The sequence below is a fragment of the Passer domesticus genome, chromosome Z (genome assembly GCF_036417665.1).
Source record: "Passer domesticus isolate bPasDom1 chromosome Z, bPasDom1.hap1, whole genome shotgun sequence".
NCBI lineage: Eukaryota > Metazoa > Chordata > Aves > Passeriformes > Passeridae > Passer > Passer domesticus.
The window spans coordinates 23,176,629-23,192,497 of NC_087512.1; the positions used below are offsets into that span (position 1 = coordinate 23,176,629).

Consider the following 15,869-nt stretch of genomic DNA (forward strand, 5'->3'; position numbering starts at 1 on the left):
ACAAAAACACATCTAAATTGGCAAGCTTTCTGACACTTGGTCTTGCATCTTATCCACTTTGAAAGAGAAGGGAGTGTACCACCTATCAAATATCCATACTGAGATGTACTGTGATGAGCAACTCCTCTGAATAATTGATTTAAGGGTCCGGGATATCTCAGAAAATTGTAACAATATGTGACACCTTCCACCTTGACGTTATTGAAGAAATGACACAACTCTTACTCTGTAAAAACTGATACAAACTTACTAAATGGCCTCAACCTAAGTTGAGTATCATCCTTTTCTGCAGAATTAAAATTTCCCTGTGATCAGTGTCAATATTGGAAACTACAAATGGCATCTTTAGGAAAACAGTCTCAATAGAAAATGCAGCTACAAATGACCCTGGATATTTAGGTACATTATTACACATGGAGGTCTTATTATTCCTAGCAGTCTTACACAGACAGAGCTGAAATCTCTGTATAGATGTCAATGCAAAAATGATACAGTGCCTGAGAAAACTCCTAAAATTTCTGTTCACTCTGCATCACTTCTCTACACAGAAGACATGAGTTTTACATGGCTGTCAAACCTGACTTTTCTATCATTTAGCATACAAGCACTGAAAGAGCAGAGGAGGAATTACTCATAGATTTCATAAAAAGCAGAATCTTTGTTTATGTAATTTTATATGGTTGAAAGATAAACACAGATGTTGCATTTTCAGATATTATATTTATAACATTATTTTGTCAATTATGCTGTGCTTCAGACATGGAAAAACATGGTATATTTATATTTCTTACTTCTTACAGATTTTAAAAAGTTTCTTGACAAAATGCATATTTTCATACATTTAGTCAAAATTATGAGACTAAAGAAAAAAATTAAAGAAAACTCAACTTTCAGATAACTGAAAGTAGTTTGGGGTTTTTATAAAGCAAAATATTTTGAAGAATTTTCATGAACACAAGGTATTTCCTAAATGTGATCAGCACACAAAAAATCTTATTTTCCACTACTTTTGTGTTCAAAAAATGTGATCTAAGCAGACTGGAGAAACTTCTTGCTAAAAGATCATATTGCAGAAGCAAGGCCATATTCTTCTTACAACTGCAGGCATCTGTCTTTCAGATATCGGATGGGAGCAGGAGGAGCAAATTTTGGGCCTCTTTGATTCTCATGGGAAAGTGTATTTAAGAGAAAGTATAATTTTTCAGGGTTTGTGCCTCCTTCTGATAATTTCTATATATGTCCACTTACAGAATTGCAGAAGGCCTCCAGTGGCCACCTCTCTTTGGCCAAGTCAGGACAACCAGTGTCTCAGCCAGACAGATATTTGACTACCTTCCTAAAAAACATTTAATGATGGAGATTCCACTGCCTCCTCTGGTGCCTTGTATCTTGAAGAGTGGAAAACAGATTTAGGTGTCAACCATGACATGAATATAAAGTGGAAATGTCTAAGGCAGATTTGTCTGATTAGCTGAGACATCAAAATTTATTGCTGATGTCAGAGTTTGGCCAGAGAGAAACCATTGTATCCTTCCCACAGAACAAAAATAAATTCAAACCAAATCATGTTGTGATACCCAGCATGATTAGCATGCTGCTAATCAGCTTCCTTCCAGTTTTAAAATGAAAGTTTTAAGGCTTACTTCTCTGATTCGTAACAAGATAGCAAGTTTTGCTTCTTTATTTCCTGAATTTGTGTCTTATTTTTAGCTCATTCTTTTCCCTTACATGCTAGAAAGCTTTTAAGCAGTGAAGGAACTTGCTTTTCACGCTGCTGTTTTGACTTCTGAAACACACTTAAAGCTACATTTCCGAAGAGCAATGTTTTCCTTGTCCTGGCTATGACAGGAAAACATCACCATTCACAGTCTTTGATGCTTGTCCTTCTTGTGATCCATTGTACTTATTTTGCATTTAATTAATGTCTACAATAACTATGGATAGTTTTCCTGTTGTTTCCGTGACTCCCATTGCTTTGGGAATTTTACTTGAGTCATTTAGCAACATGTGCTAGTAGAACGATATAACTACACTGTATGAAATCATTTTCATCTTTGGGAGTAAAATGGATGCATGCATTGATTCTCCTCCAATTCCTTCCCTGAAATCAGCTGTCTGAAAACCCCAGTGCTGCAGGATGGTATGATAATATGTCTTAAATCACGAGATCTTCATCTGAACTTAGTAAATGGCACGTGTCATTAGCATTCATCACACCTAAGGTATATTGCAATAAAACTCCTCTGCACAGCCTCTTCCACCTTTGTCTATCTGTCCCAGGAGATCAGATTCAACACTGATAAAATAATAGAATTATTTAGATTAGAAAAGATTTTTAGGATCATTGAGTCCAATTGTGAACTTAACACTGTACATTAATCTAAGCATCTTACTTCACAAATGGATTTGCCTTGACATCCTATAAGAAACAGAAGGAAATATCCCTGCTTAAAATGTACCAGTAAAGAAAAAAAATTGAGTTTGTTAGATGAAGTGAAAGAGATCCTGCACTCTGGAAACTCTGCTTTCCCCACAAATCCTCTGATGAGCATGTTTTTTTCCTCTCAGTTTCCATACTTTAAAATTTCCTTTGTAAGATCAAGCAGAACTTTTTCCTAGAGGAAAGGGAGCTTCCAGTGTAGATCCTTTCCAGTGCTTCATGACGTTTACCACAGAAAGCTTACAGGCATAAGATGCAAAGGCTCATATCATCCAGCTGCTACTAGTAGTGAAAAAAGGATCTTTTTCATTGCATTCTCCTAAGCAGCTTCTAGCAGAAATGGTCCAAAGGTCTCGTGACAGATGGAGACTACAGTTGTCTTAGCAAAAACATGTGTGTATGGCTTGTACCTTGATGATCCTGCCCTCTTACCCATATTTTACCCTTCTGTCTTTTGCTTTTCACTGACCATTGCCTTGAAAATCCCTCCTGATAATATGCTGCCTCAATAACTTAACCTTTCAATTTCTCAAGAATATCCTTCTCAACAGAACTAGAACTAATCAAACACATCTACGTGCATCAAAGCCACTGTAATATGCAAAAGCTTTATGGAGTCCTTAAGACTCTCTGAAAAGTACCTGATAGAAGAAGGAACAAGGTTTTAAATTTGCGCATTCTCCTGTCTCCTGGGGTACTGCTTTGCAACATTCCTAGGGCAAACTTTGTTGTATAACTTTCACCTACCAAGATTAAACATAGGAAATTATTCCTAGAAACACTGGGATACTGCTGGATCTATGGGGCAAGAAGTGTGAAGGAGGTGGAGTGACCTTGAGAAGTCACTCCAGACATGACAGCAAAGCCAGCAAGGGGAGCATCAAAGTTACATGCTGCTATTGCCTACTTTTTCTCTTTTGGATCCCTTTCTTTCTTTGATTGAGAGACAAAGCAGCAAGTGAGATGCTCAAAGTGAAATCAAAAGTCAAGTTCAGGGAAGAAAACTTGTCAAAAAAGCAGAGACCCACATGCCCTGGAGGGCAGAGGGGAAGCAAGGAGGTGGCCCTGGAACTTCCCCAGGAGACTCTTCCCTCCACTGAGGGATAGCATGTCAGCAGGGAGGGAGCACAGACATCGACTCTAGCCCTGCATTTCACCTGTGGGACAAGTCTAGTCTCACCAGCTGGAAAATATTACTTGAGAGATCTTTAGTTTCCCTAAATATCCATTGTTAGACCAGTGCCCAGGACTGGCATTCCAACCAGCCAGTCTGCCTAATCCCCTCCAAAATCCATGTTGGTTTTGCCTTCAGCAATATTAAATGCCAGAGACAGCAGTCTGGACAGAAGAAATTAAACATTATTTCTTCATTCCGCTTCTGCCTGCATTTTCAATCCCACAAACCTGACTCCCCCACCACCACCCCCACCAAAAAAAACCCCTGTATGAGCTGACATTGTCCTCAAAAATTTTACTGTCTGCTATTTAAATGATAGATACATTTATATATAAAAATTTAAATTATACAACTTGTGTAAAACTTGTGTCTCTACTCCAAAAGAAGTACCAATTTAAAAAGCAATTCTGTGTCTTTAGGTTGCCAGATAGACTACTGAAGGCATTTTTACCATCTTCCAGGGTCTGGGTCCTGGACCATCAAGTACACAGCCTTGCAGGGCTCTTTCACACCCGTGTGGGGTCAACTCCACACCGTCACCACGCAGTGCCGCGGCGGGAGCCCCAGTCTGTCGAGGGACGACAGCTGGCTGTGCTGCACGCCCTGCTCCACACACAGCCAGGCATCCACGGACCACCGTTCTGGACTTCACCAACTTCACACTCCACCAGCGTGACACACCACCTTAACAGGGGGCGGGAAGGAAAAGAGAGGAGGAAAATCCCCAACGAGGAACTGGGCAGAAGCACGTGCTCCTCCCGGCCCGGACTGGCGTCCCCGGGCTGAGGCGGCGCCCGAGGCTTGCAGGCATCTCTGGGCCCCGCGCCCGAAGGTCGCCGACGGCGACCCAAAGGCCCCTGGACACGGCGGGAGGGCTGCGGGACCCCCAGCGGCGGCCGGGCCCCGGACCGGGCTGCAGCGAGGCCCGGCGGCGCGGAGGGCGGGCGGTGCCGCCGTCAGTCAGCGGCCGCGAGAGGCGGTGCCTGAGCGGGTTGGCGGAGGCGCCGGGGGCGGGGCGGGGGCAGAGCCGGCGGCGGGCACGGCACGGCCGAGGCACCGAGCGCGGTCGGGAGCGCGGTGGGACGGGCGCACGACGGAGAGCGAGGTGTCGCGGCGGCAGCTGCTGCCCGGCGGTGCCAGGGAGGTGGTGACGACCCCGCCGCTCCTGCTGCAGCTGCTGCTACCGCTGCTACCGCCGCTGCCGCTGAGGTAAAGCGAGTCCTGCTGCAGCTGGTGCTGCCCCTCGGGCGGCTGCCGTGGCACGGGAGCGGGGCGGGACGGGGCGGTGCGGGGCCGTGCGGCCGCCCGGAGCCCGGGCACCGGCCGCCCCTGCGGGGTGACAGTCCGAGCGGCAGCGCCGCCCCGCGCAACTTTTCCCCCCGTGCCGGGGCGGGCCGTCCGCTGCGGCCGAGGCCGAGCCCCGCGGATGGTGCAGCCTGTCCCCTCGCGGCCAGGGGCGGCTCGGTCCGGCGCTTCCTGGGCGGGCAGGGCGAGCGGCGCGCCGCGGCCACCGCAGGGCTGCCCGGGAGCCCCGGCCCCGCGTGGCGTGGGGAGCCGGCTGCTGCCCGCGCCGGGATCCAGCCCCCCGGGCGGCGGAAGGGCTGTCCGTAGGGAGCGCTGGGGCGGGAGCGGCCGGCGCGGCGTCCTCCGTGCCGGGGCTCTGCCGTCGTCCCCGCGCCGCCGGGGAGCGCCGGCTCGGTGCAGCCCTGCCCCGGCGGCGGAGGGGCTGCCGCCCCCCGGGCACCGGCCCCCGGAGCGCGGCTGCTCTGCGGCGGGGACTGCATGTCGGCGCAGGGCTCCGGAGTGGTTAACCTGCCGGCCTTTTCAGCGGGACTGAAGTTCAGACTGTACTGCTTTCCTAAGTTTTTTTTAAATTATCATCTCCGTTCGTCCGTAGTTTGCAGCCTTTATAAGGCTTTGAGATGTATCAGAATGAGATGTGGTGTACAGTGCTTAGAGTACTTATTCCATGTGTATATGTTTGGACTCGTTCAAAGACTTGTGATAGAATCTCCATAGATTCAAAATAATTATTTCAGACTGGAAGCAGTATAAAGGTATTACTACGTGATACATCACAGACCTCACTTTCTTGCAGAAAATAGTGTTCTAATGTGGAACTTGGTTGTCTCCACTTGGAGAGCATATTTCAGAGAAAGCTGCAGTTTGAGTCACAGGTGCGTAGACACCTAGTGGGGAGAAGACTTGGTCTCCAAGCAAATTTTCCTGCTTACCCCTCAATTCTCATTATTTCAGTGTCCCCCTGAGTATGTTAGTTTGCTCTTCTATCTACCGAGCTTCTCCTGCAGTGGAAGGGAGCTGGTGTTAGGCACTATTTGTCTGGGGGTTTTTTGAATTAGTATTAGAGAAATTGCAGTGCAAGGAAATACGGTTATTGAATTTGTTAATATAAAGGTGAAGAAAATCTTTGCATCTTGTACTAGACATGCTGTACCAGTAACCAGCCCATCCCTCTGGTATCACTGTGCACGTATATGTGTTGTAAAAGTTTTTATTCTCCAGCCCCAAAGGCATGATATAGCTTGTGTGGGAGGAAACCCTTGGGTACCAGTGAAGTGGGAGCCAGATGTCATTTTTAACAGGGGAAGTAGGGGAGGGTGAAGGGGAAGATTTCATGTCCCCTTTGTTTTCCACCTAAATTTGTAGGAATATATTGAGGTTTTCTGTTGAATTTTAAATTTTATCCCTACTGAAATGTTCAACATAAGGCATTCTGCTGAGAGACTGGAATTCTGCCTGAACTCAGGAATCTTTTAGGGGCATCATGCTCTTACACAGTAAATAAAAAACAAATGAACATTGATTCTCTTACAATACTTCTTCCTCCTTTTCCATTTGACCAGCCAAATGGAAATCCAGTAATAAAATCATCTCAAATAGAGGAGTGTTTTTTCCCTGAAGTGTTTGGTTTGTTTGTTTTAATCTATTTAAGATGGTGTCCAAATATATAGCTTGGACTAGTCAGCTTAAGTCAGTTTGAGTCAAAATGCCTGAATGTAGAGGCTGTGTAATTTCAAGTGGAGTAAAGGGATTTTTTTTTTTATATACAGGAGCTTAGCCAAGCACTCTAAGAGAGCATTTTGGATACACTAGTGGTGTTAATAGGCAGGTGTGGAAAACTGGTGTTTGTCCCTGTGTTAGATCTATATATAAGGCTCTTGAACTCTGAGTCTTAGTTCATCCCTGAACCTGAGACATAGTAACAATAGAAAAAGGCGTAAATCCAAGGAGTTCAGAATGGCTGACTCACAGGAGTGTCTCCAGGTACATGAACCATAGATCAGGAGGGCAGATCCCAGGTACTCTGTACTGAGGGTGGTGCTGATAAGTGAGTATGAAGAGGTACTGCAGCTCTGAGCCCCAGGGAAACTGGATCTAAAGAAACTTTGCTACCATAACTTCTTTGAGTTTTTCTAACGGTTTGAGTTTTTAAAATATGCTTTAAAATTGTCATAAGAAGCTCTACTACAACATTTCCAGTTCTGTATTTTCAAGAGATGCATAAGAGACAGAAGTACTAATTTTAAATGTATGGCCATAAAGTTGCTATCATACGTTTGATAATAAAAGATCAGAGGAGTAGGTCAAGTCAGTTGAATTATGCAGTGTTTTCAGAAGGCTTCGTTGGCTGCCAAAATGCCCATAGGCAGTAGGAGTTAAATAAGTAGTTGTAGCAGAGCACTTGTTGAACCTTCCTTAAAAAGAAAATAAGTATTTCAGAGTATTTAAAGTAGTCAAAGTGGTAATTTTCTATCAGGCTTTGCTGTGTACATAGTTGGTTTTGATTGGAAACATTTGTATTAATCATAACACTTGGATCAAAACTGTGTAAGTGCTTTTTTTTTTTTTTCTCTTGCTACATGAAACAGGAGAAATCCATGCTTTTGTAAAGGCTTCTCTGCTATTTAATTGATACATCGACACTTTTCCCCCAGTTTTTGTTGGCAGACTTTTCTCTGGTAGAAGAGGCAAAATTAAATATAAGTGAAACTATTCATTCTAATTACAAAGTCTGTGATATTTGGTAGCATCAGTCAGGTAGGCAACATAGTTTGGTTTTTCAGAAGTGGCTGCAGAAACTTCTAAAGTCATTAAAACTTTGGTTGGAGCTGGGTGCCTAATACACGTGGATAGATTTTCAAGTTGTTTAAATAAATACTTATGTGCAAGCTTTTTGAAACAGGAAGTCTAATTCAGGCTCTCATAATTCCTACAACAAAAACTGGTTGCAAGGGATGATAAGGAAATTCTTCCAGAACTTAACAAGATTTTCTTCTGTGCTCTGTTACGAGAGATGTGCAAATGCTGCAGGGACCTGATGGGCTGAAGAGGAGCCACATACAAATTAGGGATCAGGTTCATTCACTGGCACAGAAAGCCCATATGCATTCTTTTAAACACTTCTTAGCTTGTCAGTTAGTCACATTTCAAAGGACTTGATGACTGAGGCATTAGAAAAAATGGTGTGGAAAAGAGCTGTCAGATGTTCCCTGTTCCAGCCCTGTCTACTGATGTCTCTTTACAGTGTAAAAAGGGAGTGTTTCACAAAAAAAAAAAAAAGAGAAGAGCTTTCTATACACTGCATACATAGTACATAGTCAATATTTACCTGCTGGTATTACACAGCCCTCTCAGGTCTTTTATTCAGATGTACTTTAGAACTTTGAGTGCAGCTTTGGTGTAGTTAGTACTTTCTGGTTTCCAGTATAGCATTTCAAATTATGATTTGGCTTGTCTTTTTAAGTAGATGAAAATGAGTAACAGTTGAAATAATGTTTAGAAAGCTTTCACTGTTCTATATGTCTTCAAGCAACTGTTCTCCAAATAGATTTGTGTTTTAGTCATATTTTTTCTTTTACTCTATGGTTGGGCAACCTTGAGCTAAAAGTTCAGGCCTGCGTTCTCTTGCCTTTAATTTAATTTAAGCATGCAGCCTGATACTTCACTCCTGCTAGGGCTGCTTAGGTGGTCTGGGTGTGCCTGTTTCAGTTGCTGATTGTTTCTCTAGTATTATACCATAAACACATTAAAAAACATCTGGAAGATAGGGGAGTGGTAAAGCCCCTCTTTAAAAACAGCAAAAGGGAAAATACGGTAGTCATCAGGTAAAAGTTCTTTTGAGTCTTTGGTTCTTCTACAGATTACAAGAAGACACGTTCCTCCAAAAGGTTTTTGAAATACAGGCTTTAGGGTGGGGGCTGTTGCCCATCCTCACTCTTGTCATAAACAGGAGGAGACTAGATACCCCATTGGTCAATGCTAATTACAGTAAGCTCCTCCTGTGTCTTGACATACCTTTTGCGGAGAAGGGGTGTGGCTGTCTGGCTTCAGGAAGATAATATATAAAATCTCGCTGCCAGGTTAGATACTGTGCTAGAGGAATAGCTCCAGGGCTTAGCCCTCTCACCCTGAGACTTTTCAGTAGCTGTAAGTCACAGAGAAGGAAGCGTGCCTCATACTGCAGTGGTACACATTTGGTTCAAGTAATTTGACATATGTCCTTTATAAAAATGCAGACATTACCTGTAGATATTTTTGTGCTCTTGTTTGATTTTATTGTCAGGTAGGATCCTTGTGTGGAACACAGTCTTTGCTGGGGTTGCAGAAAGCTTAAGTCAGAGGTACAATACCAAGTTCACAGTCATCAAGAGAATGTGAAATTATTTAATCAGATTTCTCTTCTCTTTCCAGGAAAAGCATGTGTGCAGAGTTTGGTGGCAGAATATTTAAGGTATGTGGGCAGTCTGTGGCAAATACATCTGAAGAAAGCGTGACCGGCTAAAGAGTTGGCTGAACTTGTGTATGGAGACAAAGTGCCGGGAAGCCCAGGAAAAGAACTAATTGGAAGACTATTGCTAGACACAGAAGAATTGGAACACTTCACTTCTGCAGCAGACAGTGACTAAGAATAAATACATTGGTAAAAACATCAGCAGTGAAAAGGCAGACTGTGTTTTTTCATTATCTTTTGGATTTTATTACTTAAGAGACATTTTCATCATCCCATTTAATTCATCTTGAATTTCTCTGTACATAAAACTGTAACTGGACAATTACATTTTAATACTGTTTAGTAACACTTGTGAATGTTAAGTCATTTGCCAAGATGAGTGCTGAGGGATATCAGTACAGAGCTTTATATGACTACAAAAAAGAGCGAGAAGAAGATATTGACTTGCACTTAGGAGATATATTAACTGTGAATAAAGGTACCTTACTAGCACTTGGATTCAGTGAAGGAGAAGAAGCAAAACCTGAGGAAATTGGTTGGTTGAATGGCTTTAATGAAACCACAGGGGAGAGGGGAGATTTCCCAGGAACTTATGTAGAGTACATTGGAAGAAAGAAAATATCTCCCCCCACTCCAAAGCCTCGTCCTCCTCGGCCTCTTCCAGTAGCACCAAGTCCCGCAAAAGCTGAATCAGAGAGTGAGCAACAAGGTCAGTATTCAGAAGGTGCATGGTTTCAGGTATTTTTGTTTCACAGTCTTGTCTGAGTGTACTTTCATGTATATAGCACCTGCTGGTCAGCTTTTTTTAGTGTACAGCTCATTTCAGTCAATTAAGAATTGTTTCTACGTTGTAATGTTTAGCTCACACACTTGGTAGTTTTGTGTGGTTTGTTTCAGGTGCAGGGACGAGTGTCTTACTGTGAGGTACATCTCACAGGCTGGAAAGTATGTTTCCAATTCTTCACTGTAAAAACTTAAGTGGAAAATGAGCCAGTTAACATTTATTTTAGGTTTCTAAGAAACTGATGGAAGTGTTTCCTTTTGTGGCTCATCAGACTCACTATTGAGAAAGTTCTCTGTGAGTCCAATACTATGCATTCTAAATAAAAGTTTGTTCTTACTACAAATCTCTTGCTAGCATAAAAAGATATATTCTGGTCATGGGGGGTTACCTGTGGCATTAAAGGTAAAAATGAGTGTTTTAAAACTAACAATGAAATTATAATGAAGAGAAATTCAGATTTATCATTTTGGGGGTATGGCATGCAGTAGATAAAGACAGTCTTATATGAAAAAAGGTTAAACAGAGGAAATACCTTCCTAAGTTGTTTTTTAACCTCTATTTGCAACAGTATGTTAGGCACAACTCAGAATTTTATCAGAACTCTTCTGTTAAGAGAAGAAACAAGTCTTGTCTTTTATAAATAGAAAAAAAACTTGGGGTAAAAAACCAAAAGAAACAAAAAAACCTCTTCCTCCAAGTGATTTTGTCTCTTTTACCTACTGACATTCAGATAGCTGGGTTTTTACAGATCAATAAGCCAAGTACATTTTAGAATAGACATTACAGCTTATTGGAGAAGTCTAGAGTGGCTTATATTTCTTCACCTTCTAATACTTCATAAATTCTCTGGGTTTCTAACTGTAGGTAATAAGAGTTGTAGCATGTGGTCATGATTTTCACAGTGACACCATAGTAATGAATAGTATCATCACACTTCCTACGCAGAAATGTTTGCAGCATCACTTGCAAATTTGTGGTATCAGTTTATCAACTTTCATCCCTCTGTGCATATTATAAGTTTATGTTCAGCTGTGCTGATAACCAGCAAAGATAAGGGCAGAAATATACAAAAATGTATGTGGCAACTAACTTAACCTGGCAGAAGCATTTCTAGGTTGGTGGGGACTTAATAACGAGTGAATCTGTGCTGGTTTATATAGCAGTGTTCTGAAGCACTGCAGCAAGTGTTGCTAACAAGTCTGCAGTGCCTAGATGTAAATCATTGTTAGGATGAAGTTGAGGGCAGATGAGGCTGTAGGGGATTTTAATTTATACTGTCCCTATCTCTGAAGTCCTTTAACTCTTAGCTGCTAGTTAGAGCCTCATGTTTTCTCTTTCATTGTCGTAGCTCTGAAAATGGAGTATTTCCTTTTAAAAGGAAAACTATTACATCTTTGATCATTCCTTGTATTGGATGTTAATTTTGCTGCACAGGTGGTGACACTGGCTCTTTTCTTAATCCACCTGTGAGATAGCTATCACCATCCTATGTCACTGCAGAGGAAATGTGGTTTTTGGATAGACACCTCAATGCTGACAGACCATTTTGAGCAGTAGAGAATAGAAAGAAAATCCCATTCTTTACATGTGCAGGGTGTGATGAAGCAACCAGCATCCTGGCTTTGATGTTTATTGGTTTAAAAAGTAGCACTTTGTAATTTCTTTGGTTTCTGTGCTCATGCTTGCTCGATGCTTCTGTTCACAGCGCCATGCTGTGAGCTGGCCACAGCACTGCGCTGGGAAATCCTGGCGTTAAGCTTGCTGTTTCCAAGCCTGCCCCAGGACTGTGTTTGTAACAGACATTTATGGGAGTTTCAGCTGCTGGGAGTTACTTTGGGAAATTCTGCTGCAGATTTGGGGGTGCTTTGCTTACATGTAACCTCCTATGTAAGATTTATTGCCCTTAGACAAAGTACTATTTACATGCAATGTTTTTATTTTTAATACCATGGGACTCTGAAGAAAATGTTGTGATTTAACTGAGACTCTTCATCTCAAAACCTGCACACATAATCCTGCTGTGCTTTAAAATGCTTAAGAATCAGCTTGGAGTCCAACATTGTTTTCTTCTGATCAAAAAAAAAAAAAAAAGCCAAACCAAACTGTTCCTGTAGCTGGTTTTGAATTAAAGATTTTAAGCTTCATATAAGAGGCTAGACACCTCCATAATGCCCTAAGACCAGGGATTAACCCTTCTGAATAGAAATTTGAACTTCAGGCTTAATTACTGTTAAAATAAAGCATGCTTTCCTAAAATAAAGTAGGAAAAGTAGTTATAAGTAGTCTCTTTACAGATCTTTTTTCTGAAGACATCTAAGGCAGAGAGTGCTTTGAATCTTAGAAACAGATTTTGAAATGTTCTGAAAGAATATTATAAAAATCAAATGAAGGTGAAATTTTTAAGTCAGCAGAATGCTACAAAAGTTGGGGTAAAACCAGAGGTGAGGGCAGAAATACAGTTCAGATAAAGAACAATGTAGCAATATATGTTTGACTTTTAGGCAGCTTCACTATTTTTGTGTATGTTATTTGGGACAGGGAAAAGCACAGTTAACATTGTCCAGCAGCCAATGTAATGGGCAGTAAGCCAAAAGATTCTTCCCAAGTTGATACTTCTCTCTACACCCTTAGAGTGTATTTCAAATAAATTAATGTGTAGTGTGAAGCTTGCATGACCGAATGCAGTCAAGTTTACATTTTCACTACTTGATGAATTGAAAGTACTGTGGATTAAAATGACAAATTAATGGGCAACTGTAACTTAAGACTTCTTCATTTATTTGTGATCTGTATACTTTTTTAATTCTGTAAAGATCAATTCTGTATGTACTCCTGTTGCATATATGTTGAATAAGAGTATCAGAAATTTGCGATTTCAAAGAATATACATGCAAAATCAAAGAAGTTCCTTTAATTTGCCATATACCTAAGCTTATTTTTTGAAGAAAACACTTTTTAATACTTTCAATACTCTTTAATACTTAATTATTCACTCTGAAGGGTTTTTTCCCTTGTCTTTATTAAGCCTGATCACTTGCTTATCAATGTCCAGATTGATTTGTATTAGATCTAATTTGCAGTATTTAAGCACAATGCTGCCAGTACTCACAATGGTGTATTACTCATACACAAATAATTATAGACATCTGAACACACTTTGCAGTCAATGGGGCTGGTGACATGGGCAGAGCTGCTCATCAGGCCAGTGTCTTATGCAGTCAGTCTTAGAAACAGAGAGAGCTTCCTAAATCTTAAAAGCCAATCTGAAAACAAAACTGCACTTAAGTTCCATTAACTCTTTCCCCATATTTTTATTTTATTCATCACTTATTTTAAGTTTCTTGAACCATTAGTTAAGACAAGAATTGGCATTCCTTGGCTGAAATTTTAGGACTGTTAAATTTTGCCTGTCTTCCCCTTATTTTTGTCAATAAAAACTAGATTTATTCTGATTTTCTGAGGATTTTTTTCAATTGCATCTGAAAGGATATGGAAAGAAAAGAGAAACAAAAACCCCAAGAAGTCTCTAGCACCTTCCAGTCTCAGGCCTGATGCAATGCCAGAGCTATGGCAAGGCAGAAGGAGTTCCTCTTGCTGTTGAGAGGTTCCAAGTGACCCAACATGTCACTTTTTTTTTTCCCCACCAGGCAAGGGTGCCTGGCTGCTGGTGGGAGGATTGAGGTACTTGCAACAGTGGAGAGACAGCATAGGGTCATCTTTATTCCCCCTTTAGATATCTGAAGTTTATGTGAAACAGTAAAGATTTTACAAGACAGGGGTTTTCTGTCTTTGAATGACTTTTTTTTTTTTTTTAATTGAAGTTACATTAGGCTGGTTCCTCTCACTTATCTCAGTTTTCCTCAGCTCTTTGCAAATGGAAGGTGCATAAGCTGTACAAAGGCCAGATACGTTTTTCAAACGTTGATTCAACTCATCTGATATGGCCATATACATTTAGAGTTTATTCATACAGTATCATTTCCCTACTTATGGGAAGGCTGATCTTAAGCAGACTTTGGAACATAAAGCTTTGATTGATGGACTGAAGTACTTACAGTTTTGACTTGGAATGCTAAATTCTCACTTTGAAATGAAGATCAGATTGCAGAAGGGCAGACCAGAACTTTATATTAATAATTTGTCTGTTTTGATGTTTTGGCACTTCCTGCAACTTCCTGTGTAACTTAAAAGGGTTGTTTATGTTGACACTTTGTACTATTTCAGCTGATTTTGAGCCTAAAAATAATCTGAAGCTCTTCCTTCTTGTGGTGAAGCTATAAACCAGATTTTTTTTAAAGAAAAAGTCCAAACTTTTTTTCACTCTTCTCCTAGAACAGATACAGATCAGCAAGTTACACAAAGATAATGACACATAACATTTGGAAACTCTTTCCTTTCACCAACCAGGTTATGCAATATCTGATAGAGTTCCAAACTGACAGAGGGCATAAAACCGTTTGTGCATGGTTTAACTGAATGTGTTGTAGGATTTATTTCTTTAATTTTGCTATAAAGCCAGTGTAGCAATCAATTTGTGAAAATTATTTCGATTTGTGTCTTGAGGGACATAAGAGTGAGTGAAATGCGGTGAACCTGGAGCCTCCATTTGCAAGAAAATGGTCATCTTGCCTGATTTAGGCAAATGGAAAAAGGAAATTATGGGATGAAGTGATGAGTCACTATCTCATGACAAATACAAATGGTAAATATATTTACCATTCAAGCCAGAACCCTTGAATTCTTTCTTTTTAGAACCAGTTTGAGTGTAAGCCTTTGCTGCAGTTGTCAGAACTTAGTTGCAGTCATGAATTTTCACGTCAGTTGAGTTTGATTTGCACTGAGAAATGTGGCAAGTTCCTGCCATAAAGCCTTGCCGGCTACTTGTGATAACATTTCTAGGCAAATTTCTAGCTGCCAGATAAGTGCATGCATCTTAAAACAGAGTCCTTGCCAACTGCTTTATCACCGATGATGGCAAAGATTTTTGCAAGCTCCACTGAAGTGAGACAGAGCAGTTTTTTCACAGCGATAATATCAGGGTTGATAATAACTAAAAAAGCCTTGGTAAGCGCCACAGGAAGCACAAGGATAGGCTGTGCAAGTACGAGTGCAAACTGCACGTGGATAGAGGGCCTGGGCAAGTTCATGGTTGATGCGGGGCCCCACCTGCTGGTACAGGAGGAAGGAAGCAAAGGGAGGAGGAAGGGCCTTTAAACACAGCGTCTTCCATATCGCCTTTTAATCCTCACAGCATAAAAATTAAACAGAGAGAGAGCTTTTTAAAATAGTACTTGAATTGAATAATAGATATTCCTTTGAAAAATATATCACTTGGGGTACACAGAACGCCCTTGTAATCCTCAGAGGTGATCACAGACTTGTGTGACTGAAATTAATTTTTTTTCCTTGACTGTATCAATCTAATTAATCTAATACATTTTTGAAGCCTTTTTTACACATTTTTGCATTAAGAAGCTGAAATAATAAGATTCCTATTTAGATGCTGTAGCAAATATTTGTCTGTTTTGTATCATACTGATTTTAATATGCCTTTCTATGATTACAAAGGTGGCACTATGTTGAGTGACTTTGCTTACATTTTCTTAGCCTTCTCTTATACTGATTTAGTCAGCTAATACCTTGTGCTGACATGGAAGCTGGGGCAGATGTAAAGCATGGCAAAGGTGAATTAGCTACACTCCTCACTGGAATTATC

The 15,869-nt window shown here is 41.1% G+C and overlaps 1 protein-coding gene and 1 long non-coding RNA gene across 5 annotated transcripts in view; one reads left to right on the forward strand and one right to left on the reverse strand.

The window, feature by feature from the left end:
* LOC135289252 (uncharacterized) overlaps positions 1 to 4,563 on the reverse strand; it is a 107,981-nt gene extending 103,418 nt beyond the window's left edge. For all 3 annotated transcript variants that reach the window (XR_010352036.1, XR_010352037.1, XR_010352035.1), the window contains exon 1: positions 4,069 to 4,563. This is a non-coding gene — a long non-coding RNA (uncharacterized LOC135289252). The remainder of the gene's footprint in view (positions 1 to 4,068) is intronic.
* Positions 4,564 to 4,662: 99 nt separating this feature from the next.
* PIK3R1 (phosphoinositide-3-kinase regulatory subunit 1) overlaps positions 4,663 to 15,869 on the forward strand; it is a 60,057-nt gene continuing 48,850 nt past the window's right edge. Inside the window, exons 1-2 of one of the 2 annotated variants that reach the window (XM_064402705.1) lie at positions 4,663 to 4,826; positions 9,330 to 10,078. In XM_064402705.1, coding sequence (XP_064258775.1) covers positions 9,745 to 10,078 — 334 coding nt within the window. In that variant the 5' untranslated portion in view covers positions 4,663 to 4,826; positions 9,330 to 9,744. Of the gene's footprint in view, positions 4,827 to 8,974; positions 9,066 to 9,329; positions 10,079 to 15,869 lie in introns of those variants that run through there. The other variant, XM_064402706.1, reaches the window with a different exon arrangement.